The sequence below is a fragment of the Sminthopsis crassicaudata genome, chromosome 2 (assembly GCF_048593235.1).
Source record: "Sminthopsis crassicaudata isolate SCR6 chromosome 2, ASM4859323v1, whole genome shotgun sequence".
Lineage (NCBI taxonomy): Eukaryota > Metazoa > Chordata > Mammalia > Dasyuromorphia > Dasyuridae > Sminthopsis > Sminthopsis crassicaudata.
The window spans coordinates 315106881-315126136 of record NC_133618.1 but is presented as its reverse complement, the minus strand read 5'-3'; the positions used below and the strand labels follow the sequence as shown (position 1 = coordinate 315126136).

Genomic DNA, 19256 nt, shown 5'->3' with positions numbered 1-19256 from the left:
AGGAATACTCACATTGAAGATGATCACATGTCCACATGAATACTTGAGTATATAGAACAATATAATATTTGCCTCACATTTATATATTAAACGATTCTCTAATCATTGAACTTAACAATTTCCAGTTTTTTTTTAAGACAAATAATACAGTAGTAGAATATTTTGTGTGCAGACAGAATTTTTTCTCTTATTAGTAATCCTGTCTGGATTTAATTAGTAGAACAAAGGACATGATATTTTCATAACTGTTATTATATAATAATTTCATTTTGTTCCCCCCCCCAAAATAAAACAGTTCATAGCAGCCTATTAAGGAGTAAGTCTTGTTTTTTTCTTAACCATACCAACACTGAATTTGATCATTCCATATTATCTTTGCCAAGATAATGAATATAAGGAGATAATCTCAGAGATGTCTTATTTGGTATTTCTATTAAGTATCAGGGATTTTTAATATTTTAAAAAGTAGTTTGAAGGTCTGTTTTCTTTTTCGAAAACTGCCTGTTTATCTTATCTTTGGGGAAATGGCTCTTCTGTAAATTAGTGTCAATTTCTTAAAGGTTCCAGTTGTCAGAATTTTATCAGAACCTGGTCTCTATCTTTGATTCTTATTCTGGATTGTACACAAAAAACCTATATCAGTTTGCTTGCTGTCTTGGGGAGAAAGGAAATAAGGGAGGGAGAAAAAATTTTAGAACTCAAAATCTTACAAAAATGAATGCTGAAAACATGTAATTGAAAAATTGATTCTTATTTTGGAAGCACTGCTTTGAAAAGTGCAAAAGTATTTTATTCAATCTATTCAAATTTACCTGTCTTTGTCTCATGATTTATAGTTGGTGGAAAATTAGCCTTAAGAATTGGACTCATAATTCAAAGTTATGAAAGATAAAACATTCCATTTTCAAATGTTTTGCACTATCCATAGCTAGATGTCAAAATGGATAGAATCCAAGACCTGGAGTCAGGAAGACCAAAATTGAAATCTGCTTTTGGATATTTTCTAGCTATGTGACCTTGAACAAGTCACTTAACCTGTGTTTGTAAAGTGAGAGTGATAGTACCTCCTTCACAAGATTACTAGGAGAACTAATCAAAGAGTATCTATTGAGGATCAAATGAAAGAATTTCTATTAAGAACCTTTGTAACCTTAAAGAGCTTCTTTGTAAATGTGCTTATGATTATTGTTTATATTGAGATCATAGATACATTTAGAATTTAGAGCATATGAAATAAGATAATGAAAATCTTTGACCAGAGATTTTTATATTTTGGGATTTATCATAAATATTTTGTTTTAATTTTTTAAATGTAATCTGTTGTATTTAACTACTTTTATGTTGTTTTTTTTTTTTTTAATTCAGCTTCAGATACTTTTGATAATTAGGACTTCAGAGTTTAATTTTGGCTCGCTCTTACTTTTCTCCCCATTAGTGATAGATATTACTTACCTTTTGTTCTTTAATGTCATTTTTGGTTTTGTATCTCATTTTGTGAAATGTCCTATTGATATTTTGATTCCTAATATCTTAAATCTATAAATTAAATTGGATGTTATTATTTTTATTATATTACTATTACACAGCCATGATAACCAAATGTTTTCTCCAGTTATTTAGGTTTCCTTTGTTTCAGTGAAAATTGCTTTGTATTTATATAAGTATATGTGTGTTTTGGTAAGTTAATTCCCAGATAATAAATATTATTATTTTAAACTATCTGAAGCTGAATTAAAAAAAAACCAACAACAGAAAAGTAGCTAAATAGAACAGATTACATTAAAAAAATTAAAACAAAATGTTTATGATAAATCCCAAAATATAAAAATCTCTGGTGAAAGATTTTCATTATCTTATTTCATATGCTCTAAATTCTAAATGTATCTATGATCTCAATATTACTTTCTATCATTTTCCTGGCTTTTGTTATGATATGTAAAAATGCTAATTAATTTTGTAAGTTGATTTTATATTGTATTATTTTTACTCATTTTCCCAATTAATTTATTTGATTTTTCTTGCATTTTCAACACAAAACAGCCTACCATCCATAAGTTCTTGTTTGTTTTCTCTTTTCCAGTGTTTATTCTTTTAATTTATCTTTTTTGTCTTATTTTTATAACTAACATTTCAAATAGCAATGGTGAGAAAAGGCATTATTCCTTGCTTTAATCCTGTTTTTAGTTGGAAAGCAAAAATTGGTGTTGGATTCTAATAAATGATTTAAAATATGTTAAATATGATGCTAAGATCTTAAATAAAATATTAGCAAAAAGACTACAGAAAATCATCCCCAGGATAATACACTATGACCAAATGGGATTTATACCAGGAATGCAGGGCTGGTTCAATATTAGGAAAACTATTAGCATAATCGACTATATCAATAACCAAATTAACAAAAATCATATGATCATCTCAATAGATGCAGAAAAAGCATTTGATAAAATCCAACATCCATTCCTACTACTTGAGAGTATAGGAATAAATGGACTATTCCTTAAATAATCAGGAGCATATATTTAAAACCGTCAGTAAACATCATATGTAATGGCAATAAACTGGAACCTTTCCCTATAAGATCAGGAGTGAAACAAGGTTTCCCACTATCACCATTATTATTCAATATAGTACTAGAAATGGTAGCCTTGGCAATAAGAGCCGAGAAAGAGATTCAAGGAATTAGAGTAGGTAATGAGGAAATCAAACTATCACTCTTTGCAGATGACATGATGGTATACTTAGACAACCCCAAAGACTCTGCTAAAAAGCTATTAGAAATTATTCAGAACTTTAGCAAAGTTTCAGGATACAAAATAAATCCACATAAATCCTCAGCATTTTTATACATTACCAACACAATCCAATAACAAGAGATACAAAGAGAAATTCCATTCAAAATAACTGTCAATAGCATAAAATATTTGGGAATATATCTACCAAAGGAAAGTCAGGAATTATATGAACAAAATTACAAAACACTTGCCACAAAAATAAAGTCAGATTTAAATAATTGGAAAAACATTGAGTGCTCTTGGACAGGTCGAGCAAATATAATTAAGATGACAATACTCCCTAAACTAATCTATTTATTTAGTGCTATACCAATCAGACTTCCAAGAAACTATTTTAATGACCTAGAAAAAATAACAACAGAATTCATATGGAACAACAAAAGGTCGAGAATTTCAAGGGAAGTAATGAAAAAAAAAATCAAATGAAGGTGGCCTAGCTGTACCTGATCTAGAACTATATTATAAAGCAACAGTCACCAAAACCATTTGGTATTGGCTAAGAAATAGACTAGTTGATCAGTGGAATAGGTTAGGTTCACAGGGCAAGATAGTGAATAAAAATAGCAGTCTAGTGTTTGACAAACCCAAAGATCCCAACTTTTGGGATAAGAATTCATTATTTGACAAAAACTGCTGGGACAACTGGAAATTAGTATGGCAGAAACCAGGCATGGACCCACATTTAACACCACATACTAAGATAAGATCAAAATGGGTCCAAGATTTAGGCATAAAGAACGAGATCATAAATAAATTAGAGGAACATAGGATAGTTTATCTCTCAGACTTGTGGAGGAGGAAGGAATTTGTGTCCAAAGGAGAACTAGAGATCATTATTGATCACCAAATAGAAAATTTTGATTACATCAAATTAAAAAGCTTTTGCACAAACAAAACTAATGCAAACAAGATTAGAAGGGAAGTAACAAATTGGGAAAACATTTTTACAGTTAAAGGTTCTGATAAAGGTCTCATCTCCAAAATATACAGAGAATTGACTTTAATTTATAAGAAATCAAGCCATTCTCCAATTGATAAATGGTCAAAGGATATGAACAGACAATTTTCAGATGATGAAATTAAAACTATTTCCACTCATATGAAAGAGTGTTCCAAATCACTATTGATCAGAGAAATGCAAATTAAGACAACTCTGAGATACCACCTGTCAGATTGGCTAAGATGACAGGAACAAATAATGATGAATGTTGGAGGGGATGTGGAAAAAACTGGGACACTGATGCATTGTTGTTGGAGTTGTGAAAGAATCCAACCATTCTGGAGAGCAACCTGGAATTATGCCCAAAAAGTTATCAAAATGTGCATACCCTTTGACCCAGCAGTGCTACTATTGGGCTTATATCCCAAGGAAATACTAAAGAAGGAAAAGGGACCTGTATGTGCCAAAATGTTTGTGGCAGCCCTTTTTGTAGTGGCTAGAAACTGGAAAATGAATGGATGTCCATCAATTGGAGAATGGTTGGGTAAATTGTGGTATATGAATGTTATGGAATATTATTATTCTATAAAATGACCAGCAGGATGAATACAGAGAGGGTTGGAGAGATTTATATGAACTAATGCTAAGTGAAATGAGCAAAACCAGGAGATCATTATACATAGCAACAATACTGTATGAGGATGTATTCTGATGGAAGCAGATATCTTCAACAAAGAGAAGAGCTAATCCAGTTCCAATTGATCAATGATGGACAGAATCAGCTATACCCAGAAAAGGAACACTGGGAAATGAGTGTAAACTGTGAGCATTTTTTTTGTTTATTTTTCTTCCCAGATTATTCTTACCTTCCGAATCCAATTCTTCCTTTGCAACAACAACAACAACAAAATTCGGTTTTGCACATATATATTGTACCTACGATATACTATAAGATATTTAATATGTATGGGAATGCCTGCCATCTAGGGGAAGGGGTGGAGGGAAGGAAGGGAAAAATTCGGAACAGAAGGCAGTAGAAGGGATAATGTTGTAAAAAAAAAATTACCTATGCATATGTACTGTCAAAAAAATGTTATAATTATAAAATTAATTAAGAAAAAAAGACTGACAGAAGGAGATATGTCCCTTAAAAATATGTTAAATAAAATCCCATCACTCTAATACTTTTAAGTGTTTTCTTTTTTAAATTAATTTTAATAACATTTTTGACAGTATATATGCATGAGTAATTTTTTACATTATCCCTTGCACTCACTTCTGTTCCGAATTTTCCCCTCCTTCCATCCACCCCCTCCCCTAGATGTCAGGCAGTCCCATACATGTTAAATGTGTTATAGTATATCCTAGATACAATATATATGTGCAGAACCTAATTTTTTGTTGCACAGGAAGAATTGGATTCAGAAGGTAAAAATAACCTGGGAAGAAAAACTAAAATGCAAACAGTTTACACTCTTTTCCCAGTGTTCCTTCTCTGGGTGTAGCTGATTCTGTCCATCATTGATCAATTGGAATTGGACTAGATCTTCTCTTTGTGGAAGATAGCCACTTCTATCAGAATATATCCTCATACAGTGTTATTGTTGAAGTGCATAATGATCTTCTGGTTCTGCTCATTTCACTCAGCATTAGTTTATGTAAGTCTTTCCAAGCCTCTATGTATTCATCTTGCTGGTCTTTTCTTAGAGAACAATAATATTCTATAACATTCATATGCCATAATTTACCCAACCATTCTTCAATTGATGGGCATCCATTCATTTTCCAGTTTCTAGCCACTACAAAAAGGGTTGCCACAAACATTTTGGCACATAAAGGTCCCTTTCCCTTCTTTAGTATTTTTTTTGGGTATAAGCCCAGTAGTATGCACAGTTTGATAACTTTTTGGGCATAATTCCAGATTGCTCTCCAGAATGGCTAGATTCTTTCACAACTCCACCAACAATGTATCAGTGTCCCAGTTTTTCCACAGCCCCTCCAACATTCATCATTATTTGTTCCTGTCATCTTAGCCAATCTGATTTTGATCTTATCTTAGTATGTGGTGTTAAGTGTGGGTCCATGCTTAGTTTCTGCCATACTAATTTCCAGTTTTCCCAGCAGTTTTTGTCAAATAATGAATTCTTATCCCAAAAGTTGAGATCTTTGGATTTGTCAAACACTAGATTGCTATATTTATTTACTATCTTATCCTGTGAACCTAACCTATTCCACTTATCAATTAGTCTATTTCTTAGCCAATACCAAATGGTTTTGGTGATTGCTGCTTTATAATATAGTTTTAGATCAGGCCACCTTCATTTGATTTTTTTTTTTCATTAATTCCCTTGAAATTCTCGACCTTTTGTTCTTCCATATGAATTTTGTTGTTATTTTTTCTAGGTCATTAAAATAGTTTCTTGGGAGTCTGATTGGTATAGCACTAAATAAATAGATTAGGGAGTATTGTAAAATTAATTATATTCGCTCGGCCTATCCATGAGCACTTAATATTTTTCCAATTATTTGACTTTATTTTTGTGGCAAGTGTTTTGTAATTTTGCTTATATAATTCCTGACTTTCTTTTGATAGATAGATTCCCAAATATTTTATGCTATTGACAGTTATTTTGAATGGAATTTCTTTTTGTATCTCTTGCTGTTGGATTTTGTTGGTAATGCATAAAAATGCTGAGGATTTATGTGGATTTATTTTGTATCCTCCAACTTTGCTAAAGTTATGAACTATTTCTAATAGCTTTTTAGCAGAATCTTTGGGGTTCTCTAAGTATACCATCATATCATCTGCAAAAGTGATAGTCTAATTCCTTTAATCTCTTTCTCAACACTTATTGCCGAGGCTAGCATTTCTAATACAATATTAAATAGTAATGGTGATAGTGGTTTCACTCCTGATCTTACTGGGAAAGGTTCCAGTTTATCACCATTACATATGATGTTTACTGAAGGTTATAAATATATGCTCCTGATTATTTAAGGAATAGTCCATTTATTCTTATACTCTCAAGTGTTTTTACTAGGAATGGATATTAGATTTTATCAAATGCTTTTTCTGCATCTATTGAGATGATCATATGATTTTTGTTAATTTGGTTATTGATATAGTCAATTATGCTAATAGTTTTCCTAATATTGAACCAGCCCTGCATTCCTGGTATAAATCCCACTTGGTCATAGTGTATTATCCTGGGGATGATTTTCTGTAATCTTTTTGTTAATATTTTATTTAAGATTTTAGCATCAATATTCATTAAGGAGATTGGCCTATAATTTTTTTTCTCTGTTTTCAACCTACCTGGTTTAGGTATCAGTACCATGTCTGTGTCATAAAAGGAATTTGGTAGGACTCCTTCAATGCCTATTTTTTCAAATAGTTTATATAGCATTGGAGTTAATTGTTCTTTAAATATTTGGTAGAATTCACATGTAAACCCATCTTGTCCTGGTGATTTTTTCTCAGGGAGTTGGTTAATAGTTTGTTCTATTTCTTTTTCTGAAAGACTGTTAACTTCTATCTGGGCAAGCTATATTTTTCAAGGTATTCTTCCATTTCATTTAAGTTATCAAATTTATTGGCATAAAGTTGGACAAAGTAATTCCTAATTATTGTTCTAATTTCCTTTTCATTAGTGGCGAGTTCTCCCTTTTCATTTTTAAGACTAACAATTTGCTTTTCCTCTTTTCTTTTTTTAATCAGATTTACTAAGGGTTTGTCTATTTTGTTGGTTTTTTCATAGAACCAACTCTTAGTTTTATTAATTACTTTAATAGTTTTTTTACTTTCAACTTTATTAATCTCTCCTTTTATTTTTAGAATTCCAAGTTTCATGTTTGTCTGGGGGTTTTTAATTTGTTCTTTTTCTAGCATTTTTAATTGCAAGCCCAATTCATTAATCTTCTCTTTCTCTATTTTATGCAAGTAGGGCTCTAGAGATATAAAATTTCCCCTTATTACTGCTTTGGCTGTATCCCACACATTTTGGTATGATGTCTCATTAATGTCATTTTCTTGGGTGAAGTTATTAATTGATTATGTTTATGATTTGCTGTTTCACCCAATCATTTTTTAGTATGAGATTATTTAGTTTCCAATTATTTTTTGGTCTAATTTCCCCTGGCTTTTTATTGAATGTAATTTTCATTGCATCGTGGTCTGAAAAGAATGCATTTACTATTTCTGCCTTACTGCATTTGATTTTGAGGTTTTTATTTCCTAATATATGGTCAATTTTTGTATAGGTTCTATGAACTGCTGAGAAGAAAGTGTACTCCTTTCTGTCTCCATTTAGTTTTCTCCAAAGATCTATCATATCAAACTTTTCTAGTATTCTATTTACCTTTTTGACTTCTTATTTATTTTGTGATTTGATTTATCTAATTCTGAGAGTGCAAGGTTGAGATCTCCCACTATTATAGTTTTGCTGTCTTTTTCTTCTTGTAGCTCTCTTAATTTCTCTTTTAAGAATTTAGATGCTGCACCTCTTGGTGAATATATATTTAATATTGATACTGCTTCATTATCTATGCTACCCTTTAGCAAGATATAGTGCCCTTCCTTATCTCTTTTAATTAGATAAATTTTTGCTTTTGCTTGATCTGAGATGAGGATGGTACCCCTGATTTTTTGGCTTCACCTGAAACATAGTAGATTCTGCTCCAACCTTTTACCTTTATTCTATATGTATCATCCTGTTTCAGGTGTGTTTCCTGTAAACAACATATTGTAGGATTCTAGCTTTTAATTTAGTCTGCTAACTGCTTCCTCTTTCTGGGGGAGTTTACCCCATTTACATTTATGGTTAAATGACTAATTCTGTGTTGCTTGACATCATGTTAACCCCTGCTTATGTTTTTCTCCTTTCCTTCCCCTTTACCCCCCCTTTACCCTCCTCCCCAGTACTAAACTTGTAAGTACCACTTGCTTTTCACAGCCTTCCCTTTTTAGTATACCTTCCCCATCTTAAAATTCCTCCCCCTATTTTACTCCTTTTCCTCACAATTTCTGTATTCCCTTCCCCTTAGCTTATTCCTTCCCTTTTCACTTTTCCCCTCCTAATTTTCAATGAAGTGGAAGGAGTTTCACCATAAATTGAATATGTCCATATTTTTCTCTTTAAGCCAATTCTAGTGAGAATATGATACACACTATGTTCATCCCCCTCCATTCTTTCTATCAGATATAATAGGTTATCTTTGCCTCTTCGTGAGATGTAGTACCATCACTTTACCCTTTTTTCTGATATAATTTCCTTTCCACCTCTAGTTTCTAGAACAAATTATACATGTGTTCTTTATATATCTTTATGGCAGAAATATAGTTCTCAAGATTTCTTTTTACCTTTTTAGAAATCTCTTGAGTTCTGTATTTGGAGATCAAACTTTTTGATTAAATCCAGTTTTTTCATCAAGAATAGATGGAATTCATTTATTTTGTTAAATGTCCATCTTCTTCCCTGGAAAAAAAAAAAAAAAAAAGACTTTTCTTCCAAATGTAACTTCTGACAGTTCCTAGTATCTACTACTCAGACAAGTCACGTAACTCTTGTTTGCCTCAATTTTCTCAACTGTAAAAGCAACTGGAAAAGGAAATGGCAAATCTCTCTATTAACTTCACCAAGAAATGGAGTCACAAAAAGTTGGATACAACTAAAGAATAATAATTTTTGATTGATTACCTAAAAGATTCAAATGGAAAAGTCTCTGTCATTGTAGAATTTACCCTGTCTTGGGGAAAACATGATGTACATATAAAAATTTTTTAAAAAGATATTCAAAATAATTTCCAAGGAGGACACTAGTGGTTGGTACTAATTAGGTAGACTGTATAGGAAGAAGGGAAAAGCCCTGACTTTGGAGTTGTAAGACCTGAGGTTCAAATCTTGGTTAAATTCTTCTGGCTTTATTTTTTCCTCTGTAGAATCTTGGGGAATTACTCAAATCACAGATCACAGATGGCAGCAGGGCATCTAAGGGGTGTTTGTCCCGGTCAGTCATCCCCAATCAGTTGTCCCATGTTCTCCAGGCTGAAGGGCAGCTGAGAATCCAAAGTTTGAAGCCTAGAGAAAATAGATCTCAGGAGCAAATTAAAAGTGAGGTGTCATCCAGGGTGGAGATGGTGACATTCGGGAATGGGGAAATGCATCAGGTCCCCTCTGTGGGCTACTTGTAGAATGATGATGGCCCATCTAACTATTAAAGGAGAGTAGGAGAAAATGTTGAGAACAAAAGATTATAGTGCATAGTGCAGGAAAGCTAATTTCTCCTGGGGTCGGGATTAAAGGGTGTGGACTCAGAAGTCAGGGGAGGCAGTAGGCTTTAGTATAGATTTAATAAGCTACTGCTCTTTTGTGAGACAGGATCTGGGGATGGACGTATCCCATTTGTGAGATAAGAATGCAGTTTAAGCTCTTGGAAGTGTTTTTTAACTGTACTGCTTTTCTTTAAAATAATAGGGGGTTGGTTCCTCAATCTTACCAAAAAAATAAGCAAAGATCCTGAACTTTTCCCTCCTAGTTTCCTCACTCTTACGGGGGAGGGGTGGAGGGAGTCAGAGGGGGTACACAGTATCAGTGCTGCACACCCAGTTTATCAGCCCCTGAGGTGTTCGGACTGTGCTGGGATAAAAGGGAAACAGGGCTGGACCCCAAATTCCTACCAGAGAGGAGGATACCGGGGGCCAGTTCAGCCCCTGTGGTGTTCACTGTGGTGGTGAGAAGGCAGTTCCTCCTGCTTGAATTCAGGACAGAGAAACTGGGTCTTCCTCAGACAGTTTCCTACAGGCCTAAGTCTGGGAGAGATTTGTATTAAAAAAAAAAAGCACAGCTGAATGGAAGAAGCATTGAGTCCTCTCTTTGCTTTGAAAGAGGCTGGCCTTGGTGGGTGTGTTTCACTAATGGCCTTTTGTCTGAGGGCAGAAGTGTTAAAATGCAAAGGAAACTCCTTTTAAGGTAGATGGAGGGAGATTAGCTAATCTATTCAGTATTCAAATTGTGAGGTGGAGGCTCAAGGCAAGTGCGTCTCTGCATTAAGAGATTGTAACAGGCTCCAAGCACCCCAATTCTATAGCTTTTTTTTCTCTTCGGGCATCCCCAAGAGAGAGATATGACAAAAACTTTAATTTTTGTCAGTTTGCAGGAGTTTTGCCATGACATCTCAATGGACAGATACCCAGCTTGAGCATTGCAGCTTCAGACAGGTCAGCCAAGTCCCAGGAAGCTGCCTGTCTTACCTCTCTATAGAAAGAGTGGGGTTTTAAAAAAAGAAAACAAAACCTCGTGAACAGTAAGACTGAAATAGACTGAGGTAGAAATAGAGTCAGAGTGCTGATAGTTGGAGTGAGTCTCAGGAGAGAGATGACATAATCAGCAAGACGGACCTGAGACATGGGAAAGGCATCTTGATAAGACATTCCGATAGTTTGAGATGGGAGAGGCATTCTGATATTCTAAACGTAAGTTCTTTTACACTTATCAGGTGTTCTGATAAGGAGGTCTCGGAGGTTTTGCAGAACTGAGAAGCAGGGAAACTGAGGCAGGGGTGAGGCAGGATAATTAGAGAAATTGAGTCAGGACAATAAGCCAAATAAACCAGACTAAAACTAGAAAAATGCAAGGACTTATGGCAAAGATCAATTTCTCCCTGATAATCCCAGAATTATTAGTATCAAACAGCATTCCTCATTTAAGGAGACACACAGGCCTTCCTGTTCAAGTACTCTGCAATTGGGGAGCATCTCAGCCAGAGATGGACAGTTTGAAGTTTGTGGTCATTTGTGTATTCACTGCTACTCAGCAGAGGATGAGTGGCAGTCCTGCTGCCCTAGGAAGGGCACCACATGTCTGTCAGGGGCTCCAAAAGAGGGAAAAAGTGGGGCCTGGAGTAGCTCCACCTGTCCCCTCTCTCTGGAACAGGAGCTACTAGTAAGAGACAGATTTCTGAGCAAATTATGCAGTTAGACCAAGACAGTCAATCCCAAACTATTAGAGTCCTGATATCAAAATGCTGAAATAGTGATTAAGGAACTGAGGTAACAGGAGTGGAGAAACAGATCAGAGAGACTGCCAGTCCCAGGACAGGTGCCTGATTTCTGGTTGTTTCTAAAGAATAATCCTAAAGACTGAATAAGGTATTTTATAACCTAGCAAATCATAGTCAAGTAAATTTTAAGCAAAGAGTAAAATAATTTCCAATTCAATCTGAACTAATGAAATAGGGGGTAGAGCAGAAGTGTCTAAGAAAATACATCAGTTTCCCATTTTCCTGACCAGTTTCAATTAGTTTCCTTCCTCCCTTTCTTACAGAAAAGAAATTATCATATAAATCAAAAATTCATATACATAACAGACTAGTATATTTCCTAAAATCCCTCAAGCATACAGAAATAGTTAGGTTCCCTCATACAGCAATAGTTAAACAGTTTTTAACAAATTCCACTTTTAACAAGTCTTAAAAATAGGTCAATTAACTTAAAGGCAGGCCTATCTCAAAGTCTTTTGCCAAAGCCAAGCCTCTGTGGCTGGAGGCTGGAACCCACTGGGGGAATTCCACGTGGCCCCCTTCTCCCCACTCCATTTCCCAAGAGGCAGGGGGGAAGGGAAGGCAGCTAACTTTCACCCCAGGTTAACTAGGTGCTAGCAGAAAGCAGTGGGTGAGTTGAAGACAGAAGATTCTACCCCACCCAACCTTTAGTGGGTTGGGTGTGGGGGCATTGGAGCTTTTTAGAAAAGTCAGACCCTAATTGGAGATACATGACTCCTGAAAAAAAGTTGGGGGGTGGGTGAGTAGAGAGAGAAATTGGAATTCTATTCGGAATTCAGGTGTTGAGATTGAACTATTTTTTTTCTCAAGCCCAGTGTTTGTCTCTACATTAAGAGACAGCTTAAAGGAGAATCTATTCATATTCTATAGCCCCTGGGCTCCTTGAGCTGCAATGCCAGAGAAACTGAGGCAAGATAGAGATCAGTTTAGGGAAACTGAGGCAGTAAAAGAGAACTATGACACAACAGAGAATTTGTCAGGGACCAAGAATAGAACAGAGAAGAAGTCTAGAGAGAGAGAGAGAGACCACAGGAATCCCCACAAGGGAATTCTGCAAGCTAGAGAAAAAGCAACAGGAAAAGCCTTTTTCCATAAGAGGCACCAAATTGAAAGTAGTTTCAATTCAATTCAAAAGTCAAATAGTTTCAGTCTCTCCATATAACTCCTCATTTCCCTGCTGCAGTCAGGGAACGAAAAGAGAAAAAGAAAGAAAGAAGATATCTTCACTCTCTTAACAATTTAATTTGCCTTGATTTGGAATTTTATTCCCCAGCCAGCATTCCAAAGGTCTTTCTTGAAGCTGCAACCTGGCCAGGGTTAGAACTTAGAAAAGAAATCTTTAATTGTTGGCAGGGGGCATAGAATGCCAATCCAGAAAAATTAAGAATGTGGTAAGAGCAAAAGGTCCTGGGACAGAGAGAATTCAGGAGTTAGGAGTTCCCACTTGTAAGGTTAGGTAGGAAAGTGAGATAGAGAGAGATATCACTGGGTTCCAGAAGACAGCTAGGCTATCTCTCCATTAGCAGTTAAAGAAAAGTTTCAGTAAGTGCCCTGTGACTAGGGGGAAAAATGGAGCAGTTTGAAATTCCCTGTCTTTGTAGACAGCCTTGTGAGCATGGAAAAGCATAATTTTGAGGCTGCTACTGTTAAAAGCTGTGACGGGAGGCACTGTTCTAATGCAGGATGACCAAATTAGGGACACTGAGTCCCGTTTTAAAATGTATGGGACAAGCTTGCTCTCTGAGAGGGCTGAAAGTTATGGCTCCTTTAAGAGCCAGGTAAAAGATCTGGGAGGGACATGACCCACTTGTCCAGATTGCCAGCAAAGTACCGTTTTAAGAGTTGATGGGAAACTCTTCCAGAGATTTTGAGAGGATTGAGTCCCCAGTTTCCCCATTGTACAGTACCCCAAGAAGGGGACAGGATGGGAGCATTAAAAGCCATATGGGAGAGGTCTGGATGGAGAGGGGGGGGAAAGATAGCTTACCCAGTGCTTCCCGGATGGCGAGGGCTCATGCAAAAACTTGAAGGCAGGGTAGCTTGTTCAAGCCCCCCAAATCTTGATGGGAGAGCAAGACCTGAAGGAGAGACCACTTATCACTTTCCAGGGAGTAGTAGCCAGGTAGAGACATATCTCCAAGCTCACCCCAACCCAGTGACTTTTCTCCTTGTGGCTACAACCTGACCATTACAGACTCAAGTATTTAACAGTGGAGTGGGATAAGGGCTCAAACACAGATTCCCTTAAGTTTCTCTGGTTATCTCCTTAGAACAGATGAGAGTGCTGGCCTGGGACCCCAAGAGAAGTCTCCAGAATGGCCATGTGACTCCTGGGTGAGGGGTGGTGGTGAAAGAGACACCACCTCCTGTGTGTCTCAGAGTTCCAGCCTGAGGGCCGGCTTTCTGGTGAGAGAAGGAAAAAAAAAAAAAAGAGATTAGAAATGCCTTGCAAAAGAAAGTCTTTTGTCTCTGAAAGCAGTTTAGGTGTGTCTAGATCGTGGACAGGTAAAAGGTTTTAATTTAATTTTCCAACCTCTTACAGCTTCTCTCTTATCTCTAAAGACAGAGAGAGAGAGACAAAAAGAGATCTTTTGTCAATTCACAGCAATTCGTAAAGAATCATGCCCAAGCGTATGCCCTAAAGAGGATCCAAGCCTGACTGACTGGCTTTGGATGTCCACTGCAAAATAGGAAAATAAAAAAAAAAGTCTCTTACCTTGTCCAGAGTTTTGGATTTAAGGTTCCATTTGGGAGGTCTAGTTTTCGAGGATTTTCATCAGGGAACCAAATGATGAGAACTAGATAAGGGGTGCCTAAATGAAATTAGGTTTGAGATCTAGTGACAGGTTTGGGGTACAGGGAGTCAAATAGAGCTCCCCTGAAACTCCTTTGGATTCAGTGCAAGGATACAGAGTTAAATGAGGTCTAGAGGTGGCACAATTGTCCCCTGTAAAGGAATTTAAAGACCCCAAAACCTAAGTTGATAAGAGGTTTATTATGGGGTTTGGAAGTAAAATCTAGTTAATAAAGTTGAGGGTAGAGATAAAAGGACACCAGAGCCAGAGCTCCAGTGGGCAGAAATCCTTGACATGGCCAGCATAAGGATGCCATGTTTGGGACCTCTGCAAAGAGTGGACTCCAGTTTGACTCTTCTTATAATAGGGAGGCTTTGGATAATCTGAAGGGGCTCATGGGTGGAGTCCCAGGTTGGCTTCCTGCTTGAGTTTCAGCCAGGGTTAGAATTTGAATAGAGTTCAATGGGTTTTTAGATAAGGAGGAAACTGTTTGTGCTTGGCAGAGTCCAAGGAGATTTTAAGAGTTTTGGGGTTTCCTTATCAATCTATGTGATTGAAGATCAATAAAGTAAGAGTCAAGACTTAAAAGATTTAATTAGTATCAGTTGGTAGATATTTGCCTAGTTGTTAGCAGCTCCAGTAGAACTATTGGAGAGATATACGCACATATATTTTTATATATTTATCTCTCTATAAAATTGTATATCTTACATAGATGTATGATTTTATATAGCCTTAGGATAACAAGAGGCAAAATTAAGATTAGGGTCCAATTTGTTATTACCTTTGTGAAAGTTCAGGTTAATTCTGGTGGAGATATTTTGTTTAGTTGATCCCATCAGATTATCCAGGTAGGACTTGTAAACTCCTTCAAGATAAAAAATAGAATTATTGGGTTTTTCTTGTTGCTAAATAAAGTATGGTTGTTGTTTAGTTGTGTCTCACTCTTTTTGAACCAATTTGGGGATTTTTTGGCAGAGAGATTGGCACTCAGTGGAGTGGTTTACCATTTCCTTCTTAACTCATTTTACAGATGAAGAAAATGAGACAAACAGAATCACATTGATAAGGTCTAGCTTTAGGGAATCAAAATAAGATTAGGGTTTCTGGTGGTCAGGGAGTTAAATGATAAGGTCTAGTGGCAGATTTGGGATTCAGGGAACCAAATGGAGAGGTTTGGCTCCCCTGTAACCCCTTGGGGAACTCCCTTCTGGTGGTGCAGGTTAAAGGAATTTACAGACCCAAAAACCTAGATTGACAAAAGAGGTTTTCTTATGGGGATTGGAAGTATGTTTAGAAATCCTGACAGAGGCCCTGACAGAGAGGCATAAAGTCTCGTTAGGGAAATAGGTGAGGGAAAAGAGAGGGTGCATTGGAAAAGAATATTCCAGTGGGCAGAGGTCTTTGGCATAGCAAGCATGACATAGCTGGCATGTTTAGAACCTCTGCCAAGAGAGGATTTTAGTTTGGCTCTTTTATAGCTACAAGCTGAAGGGAACTCGGGTAAAGTCTCAAGTTGGCTCATCTCTGGGTTTCAACCTGAGCTGGAATTCATTGAGTTTCTTCAATTCTGTAGGATTGGAATTCCTTTGCTAGATAACGCAATGAAACTGTCTTGTTTGCTTTTGCTTGGGCAGGATCCCTCACTGAGGCAGAGTTGAAGGAGATTTTTCTCCTTCAAGGATTTTTAGAGTTTCGGGGTCCCTTCTTCAACATGACTTCCCAGGATCACACAGTTAGTGGGTATATGAGGCCAGATTTGAACTCAGAAAGATGAGTGTTCCTGACTTTAGGCCCAATGCCCAGTCTACTGTGCCATAAGAGGTTTATTTATACAAGCCTATATTTTCTTTGAAGCCTAATAACACTGGTGAACTTTGAAATTGTGAACTCTTTAATGTGTAAAATAACCACTCTGAAATTGTATCCTCTTTGATCTGTAAAAAAAGGGAGATTGAGTCTGAGAGACTATTTTCCAGACAAACTTTTTCCTAAGATAAGCAGCATCATTCTCTTGAAAATCTCAGCCAAATCACCCCCCCCCCCATTGATCTTTTGGGTAGCCGATCCTGTTCAGCAAACTATAAATTCTGAAAAAAGCTTCAAAGTGATTTTCATTCAATTGGGAGATCTTGGTCTGATAATCAGGTCAAACTGCCCCCAGCCTGCCAAGATATCATAAAATAGATTTCCATTAACTCATTCTTTGCAAATTTACTCATTAAGAGATTTGTCCCCTAAGAGAGAGCTTCTTAGTGAAAAATAAAACTTCCTTTTTGCCACAGACTTGTGGGTTCATGAATTCTTTAGCATTTGGACCTGTGTCTCTAAGCAGAGGGGATCTCTCCCCCTTCCCACACAGCATCACTAAAACTTTGTATTCTAAGGAGAAACTGTTTCCTTCAAACTTATCAGCATATAAATTTTATCTATGTCTCTACAAGAGTGAGAGATGGGACTAAATGGCCCCCAAGGTACCTTCTGATTTCATAAAGGTACTTTATGACACTATCAGCAATTGAGGATTTATAATGAACTTCCAAAGAATGTGCAGTTGGGTTGAACTTGGAAGGCAGCTAAGGATTATACAAAACAAATATGAAAAGCAAGTACATTCTAGGACTAATGGGGTTGACAATGATCACTGAGGTATAAGTTTGAAACTTACTAAACTATGGGAGGGCTGAGAGTGAGATTTTGTATGTAGATATGCATCTAAGCTTTGCCCCTTTGATGTAGGCATATTTGTACCCCTGAAATAAAGGTTATAAGTCATAAAAGAAATCCATTCAGAGGAAAGTAAATCTTTTGCCTACATTGAATTAAAAAAGAAAAATCAATAAATATTTAAAGTTTTTTTTTTTTTTTAAGGAATTATGCTTGGCAGATTAGAGAGTTTTCCCCTCCCATCTTCCTCATCCTATTTCTCTGCATGACTACTCTTCCTTCCAGATGAATGTGTTGTTTTCTACTGATCCAGTCTCTCCTACCAGCTGTATGTACTGTCTGCTTTTATAGTAGTCTCTCTTTTCAGTGGTAAGGTCTTTGAGAAAGAAGGCAGCACACTGAAACATTGCTAGACTCCCTCAGTTATTGTCAATAAACTTTTCATTATGTGCCAATCACTATGCTAAAGAGCTAAGACTACAAAGGGAGATAAGATAGTTTCTGCCCTCAAGGAACTTGTAATCTAATGGAGGAGAGGACATAGAAATAAAGAAGAAAAATACAGGATAAATAGATAATTAACAGAGGAAATGTACTAGAATTAAGAGGGATGTGGAAAGGATTCCTATGATATTTTAGTTGGAACTTAAAGGAAGCCAAGGAAGGCAGTAGGCAGAGTTGAAGAGGGAAGCATTTCAGTCTTTGGGGACAACCAGAGAAAATGCTCATAGAATGGAATATCTTGTTTTATGGAATTGCTAGGAAGCTGGTCTTACTTAGATGTTGGTCTAAGTAAGCTTAATTCTGCTCCAATGCTTTCCAGTTTTCTCAGCATTTTTTGTTTTCTTGTTTATTTATTTAACCAAGTAGGGAGTTCTTTTCAAAGTAATTTTGGTTTTTTTGACATATTGAGTTCCAGATTTTCCCTTTTACAGCCTGTTCCCTTGCTCTACCTCTTTAATTTTTTAATCCAAGATTAGATAGTTTTTGATGACTACTGCTTTATAATTTGAGGTCTAAAAGTATTCCATTCCCACTTTGTTGCCCATCTCTTTTCATTATTTCCCTTGATATTCTAGATCTCTACTTTTTGCAAATTAATTTTGTTGTTTTATAATTTATAATAACCCTTTAAAATTTTTACTAGTATAATATTAAAAGTGTAAACTGGAAGCATTATCACTTTTAATAAATTGGCACAGCCCAGCCACCAGCATTCATTGGATTAGCTGTTTAAATTGGTCTTTATGTCTTTAATAGTAACAGGTTCTTAAGTAGGTTAGATAGGGTTTTTTTTTGGTTTGTTTGTTTGTTTTATTAGGTTATTTCCAGCTCAATGGTTTTCTTTAGAACAGAACATAGTTTGATTTAATAGTAAATAAAACATATTTAATATAATGGTTATGAAACTCTTATTTTCTATTGCCCCAATATTTTTAGAGATTTTACATTTTTCTTCAGAAGTTTCCATTAGCTGGTTTTACTTTACGTTAATTTTTTTTTTTTTTTTTGGTAATTATTCAGGACAAACATTAAAGAAGGAATGGATGTGGATATTGGAGACTTGACATGGGAACAGAAGGAAAAAGTTTTGAGATTACTCTTTGCAAAAATGAATGGTAGTCTTCCAAAGTAAGTCCCTGATTCTGCAAATAATAGTAGTAGGTCAAGATCAAGTTATGTCAACCCTTGTTAACCAAGCAAGAGTAGGGAGTATGAGCTGGTATATCACTCAGGGATGAAGTTGGGGTTAAAAGTATCTGGGTTATGTTCAGGATCTTTAAAAGAAATGTAACAATTTTTAAACAAAAAATTAGGGAGTTAAATTGAGTAAATGCATAGGAATATTAAGAAAAGCAAAGGTAAAAATCTTGGAGAGGGAAATAAAGAAAACTCTAGTTGAATTATTCCAAATATCTTAAAGATGTAACTCTGATAAGAAAGGTTATTGGGAATTACTTAAGATTTTTGCCTGGATAGTGATGAAGGTAAAGTGATCAT

At 35.8% G+C, this 19256-nt stretch overlaps 1 protein-coding gene across 1 annotated transcript in view; it reads left to right on the top strand.

Moving 5' to 3' along the window:
* BBOF1 (basal body orientation factor 1) overlaps positions 1–19256 on the top strand; it is a 73125-nt gene that overhangs the window by 31610 nt on the left and 22259 nt on the right. The window contains exon 9 of the mRNA XM_074284792.1: positions 18780–18887. Within this exon, the coding sequence (XP_074140893.1) occupies positions 18780–18887 (108 nt within the window). The remainder of the gene's footprint in view (positions 1–18779; positions 18888–19256) is intronic.